Source organism: Nestor notabilis, unplaced genomic scaffold (assembly GCF_000696875.1).
Source record: "Nestor notabilis isolate BGI_N333 unplaced genomic scaffold, ASM69687v1 scaffold4324, whole genome shotgun sequence".
Taxonomy (NCBI): domain Eukaryota; kingdom Metazoa; phylum Chordata; class Aves; order Psittaciformes; family Psittacidae; genus Nestor; species Nestor notabilis.
This window is the reverse complement of record NW_009925018.1, coordinates 25,963-30,879: the sequence shown is the minus strand read 5'-3', so window position 1 is coordinate 30,879 and position 4,917 is coordinate 25,963. Positions and strand designations below refer to the sequence as shown.

General features: G+C 35.2%; 1 protein-coding gene across 1 annotated transcript; it reads left to right on the top strand.

The window, feature by feature from the left end:
* Window positions 1-1,119: 1,119 nt before the first annotated feature.
* Window positions 1,120-4,432, top strand: LOC104404422 (chromosome unknown open reading frame, human C3orf58; the record flags this gene model as incomplete). Its single annotated transcript, XM_010012849.1, has 2 exons — window positions 1,120-1,423; window positions 4,089-4,432. Coding segments are annotated over 2 exons (636 nt in total), but the record flags the coding sequence as incomplete, so codon positions are not given.
* Between the last annotated feature and the right edge of the window lie 485 nt (window positions 4,433-4,917).

The following is a 4,917-nucleotide window of genomic DNA, read 5'->3' as shown; positions in this document are numbered from 1 at the left end:
TTCTACACTTAGCACGTTAGAGGCTGGCTTAATGGTGTTTGCCACAAAGATGGCTAACTATGTCAACAATGTATATCAATTATGAATTTAATTTCTTCACATGTACTGTATAGACAAGATTTGCTATGTAGAAACTTTGAAGAGTTCTTGAAAATTCCAGGACATCTTGAGCCAGAATAGCATGGAATGGATGCTTGGTTTCCAGTAGGATCCAATTATCAGATAGTATTAACACATAAACAAATGGGTATTTTTACTCTCTCAAAATTATATTTAAAATATTAAATAATTTCAAAACTGTAGATGACCAAATTGCAATATTCTTAAGTGGTCTAAGCAAGGACTGCTGGAAGCTAGGTACAAGTTAACCTGGTACTCAGCCTTCATTTTCAATATGGGATCAATTAAGGCCTCCATAACATTTTATTAAATGCTTTCATTATGTCAAACAAAAAGTGTTTTAATGACCATTAAGTCATGCCTGTTCAACAAAAGCCACTTAAAAGTGAAAGTGGGCATTTTTCATTCTGCAAATGAGAAAGCTCATATTCTTGATGAGAATAGCTAGGTAACAATGAACAGCATGTCCTAACATCATAAGGTGTGTAGTCAGAAAGAAGATCCAGTCAACTGAGAAAAATGGGAAGGGGGGATGCTGGTGAGAAGAGGTGTCACTTTTTAAAGCTTTTTCCTTTAGGTTGTTAAAAGAATTGGTTTTAATTAAAGATATCAGATGCATAATTATATTAGTGGAAAGTATACTTACATTAGTACAACAGATGTGTATAAAACACCAATAGACAAAGATAGTTGATGGAATTGTGCATGTGCATGTGTATGTGGACAAAAGAAAAGAGTATGTAGTATATGGAAAGCTATATGTGTGTTGTATATTATTTCAGGTCCTCCAACTCTTACCCTTTCATAGTCCTGAAGGGCCTTTTGCACACATAAACATATTTTTGTGTTGTTTTTCCTTTCCCTTCAAAATTTAGAAATATATGGAGATGTAGTGTTGATGGATATTTACAGGTGTCTTTTCTAAATATTATTGATCAGCCTTATAAATCTAAGCTGGTTTGTATTAATGAAAATTTAAAAAAATCTTTTTATATACAGAGTTTTCCATCTGATGAGGGTTGGCCGTTTGCAAAGTACTTAGGAGCATGCGGAAGAATGGTGGCTGTCAATTACGTTGGAGAAGAACTGTGGAGTTACTTTAATGCACCATGGGAGAAACGAGTGGATCTGGCCTGGCAATTAATGGAAATAGCTGAGCAGCTAACAAATAATGACTTTGAATTTGCACTCTACCTCCTTGATGTCAGCTTTGACAACTTTGCAGTTGGACCAAGAGATGGGAAGGTTATCATTGTAGATGCAGAAAACGTTCTGGTAGCAGACAAAAGGTTAATCAGACAGAGTAAGTGTCGTCTTTTTCTCCCTTCCCCTCTCCCCCTGTCTCTTCTTTCTTCTTTCTCTGTAAGCACAATATTTAAAGTGTATGTAATTTCTAAATACCAGTTTGTTTGGTTTTACAACTAGACTACTCATTAACAAACTAATTAGCTTTCTTCTGCAATAAGACCACTAATTAACTTGACCAATTTGTCAATTTTACTAAGTGTTGAGTTTACCTGAACTTGATTTCCATACACTTTTAACCTCTCTAATGCAGTTTTAAGTGGAGAGGTGGGAGTCGGAGGAGAGAGTTTGGACATTGGATGGGTTTGTACAGATGGATGAACAGATAGACACATGGGCTGGCTGACTGTCTTGTCTACATTTGCTGAAAGAGAGAGGTTCCTTTTGTCTTTTCCAGATGTCTGTAAGGACAGAAGTCTTAGCATTCTATTTTCTGTGAATGGCAAGACAGTCTTACTGCTCGCTTTGCCTTAGTTACATAGCCTGCCTCTGGTTCAGTTGTTCAGATTGGTGCTCTGTAATAATGGAACTGAAGGAATGAGTAATTTTAGTGGTTTCCAGGTGGGAGTAGTGAAAATTCATTCGTCTTTCTGTCAGCTGTAAAACTCAAAGTGGTGGCAGCAGGAGAGATGTTTGACAAAGTGGCATTACATAGGTTCGTATTCCTTTATAAGGAAACCTTTGCAGACCTAAGGGCTAGAGACATTGGACATGAAACCCTATGTTCTGCAGAAATCATAGCAATAGGCCAAGTGTTTCCAGTTTGCTTTGGATGATTGGATCTTTTTTTTTTTTTTTTTAAGCTTTGCAATAGATTTCATATGCTGTGCTGCTGAATTAACTTTTTTCTATCCATACACTTCTCTATGAGGAAGTATGTTATACGGTTTTTTGTTTGTTGGTTTGGTTTTGTTTGGATTTTTTTTTGTTGAGTTTTTTTTTTGTTGTTTTTTTCTTTTGGTTTTTGTTTTTGTTTTTTGAAATTAGATTTAATAGACGCTCTCAAGGAGCTTGGATTAAAATTACCTGGTCTTACCAAGAAAACCTTTTCATGTATTGAATATCCAGTACATTTACTTTAGCACTTAATGGGCCACACAAATAAACTTTTTTTTTCTTCCTTTTCCTACTCTCCTAAAATAATGTTACTGATGAGTTTGACTTCTGGAGCATGTCTGAATTGCTCAGTCATAAAGATGATCAAATGAACTCTGAAAAAGTTGATGTATACTCATCTTGCAGAAGCTAAATGCTAAAGGTGTTGTGCTTAATCTGTTGTCTGTAGTTCTCAGACTAATTAGGCTCTAACTAGGATTTTGCTGCATGATTTGTAATCTAACAATCAAGAACACGGAAAGCAAAGGAGGATACAAGAAAGTTCTCAGTCTTTGTATAAAGTTGACATTTAGTACTGATTTAATTAATATTCTGGAAAGTTTCATTAAACAATCTCCATCTAGAGTGATTAATATGCCTCTTTAGATATTTGAATGGGTGCATTTATCCAACTGCACTGTAGAGAAATTCTGTGTGGATATCGTATTTGAGTTTGCTGAAGTCCTTTTTTCCCATTCTCCATGTCACTGGCTTTTTTTACATTTTGAGTTTGCTGTTCATTGTACAAATTTTACATCCTGTTTTTATAGTTTTAGCAGCCATTCTTCAGTAGGCTTTTTTTTCTGGACTGGCTTGCAGCGCACCGTAAATAAGTAGACTAATAGTCAGCTCAGAGACTAACAAACAAATTTTGATTTGAACATCACAATGCTAAAAGAGATCCACAAAATGATGTGACTCCACGATAAGGACCTCTTCTCAAAGCTGGCAGTAATCTAGAAATTTAGAATTAAAATTTTCTAACAAAAACTACTAAGAACTCAAATCTCACACTTAGTAACCATATTATATTTTTATTGCTGAAGATATTTTCTGCAGATCAGCATTTAAGTTAAAGAATTCTTCATGATAACAGCACTAGCTACACCTTGAAATTTTGATAAATTTTTATATAAAAATTAGGGTTTAATATGTGCATAAATGCCATTTGTTTTGTTGATTTTGTTTTTTTCTTCAAAGATTATGTTTAATGCATCTGCTGTTTTATATGCACTTAGTTACTACCATGTCTAAAGTAAGAGGTTGGAAGATCATGTTTTAGAAGTTTATGGCAATTACTTTGCAATGGCTGTTTTTGTTCTTTGGTAGACCACTTGTGAGTGTTAGTTCCCAGGGTAACTGGAGAAACCAGATCTATGTTCCTAAAATAAATCATGTTGCTTGTTTGTTTTTTCTCTTGACTTCAGCTGTGGATCATTCTCTTGTACTTGTTCGTGCTACATTTTTTTTCCTCTGGGTATGTGTGTGAATGTAGATTTCACGTGTTTTGTGTGATGTTTTTTCTGCTTCCCTGTCTTTGCTATTTGTTTTTACTGTCTTTTTCTTTCCCTTATATTTGTATTTCCAGGACTGTTTCAGCAGAAGAGCATATCAAACTGTCAGGTGCAATCTTAGACTAGAACATTTAAGAGTTCATCTAAACAAAGTTGATTTATAGTTTAAATACAACCAGTTTGCTGTGTATTGAGTTTCTGATTGTATTCAAACACACATATGCTCTTTGCTCTCTCAGTGTTTAATTTTTACTGTCTCCTTATATTTCACAGATAAACCTGAAAACTGGGATGTATGGTATGAAAGCAAATTTGATGACTGTGATAAAGAAGCTTGTCTGTCCTTCTCAAAAGAGATTCTTTGTGCTCGTGTCACTGTGGACCACAATTATTATGCTATTTGTCAGAACCTTTTATCAAGACATGCCACATGGCGTGGCACTTCTGGAGGACTACTTCATGACCCACCAGCTGAAATTGCCAAAGATGGCCGACTTGAGGCCTTGCTGGATGAGTGTGCCAACCCAAAGAAGCGATATGGTAGATTCCAAGCTGCAAAAGAACTGCGAGAATACCTTGCACAATTGAGTAACAATGTGAGGTAGTCCACAGTGAAAATTTTTTGCAGCCTTGGCTAAAACACTATTGCAAAGACACATAGAAAAAGAAGTTTTGAACTTAGGTATTGAAAAGAGAACATAAAAAACCCCTAGTTTATTGGTTTTATAAATACCATAAAATAATAAATTTATGGTGTTGTAATGTTCCTTTGCAAACAGACAAGGTACTTACTGAATTAAAACTTGAGCTACTATTGACTCCCCTCCCTAACTATGTAAAAGGGAGTAGGTCATTAAAGACTGTGATAGCTTAATTGACAGCTTGTGTGTCAAAGGGTACTTTACATAAAACTGCATTAGTGTCACAGTTTTGTGAAGCTGATGTTCTTACTTGGAAAGTCAAGTTAGACTGATGGCCTGTTTTAAAGGCCTTTTTCCTGACATCATTGTCTCATTTTTGTGTTTTTTTAAACACCTTGAAGTGGCATTTACATCCAGGTAAATCTAGCTGTCTGCATTCTTTTGAATTTAACAGGCTTTCA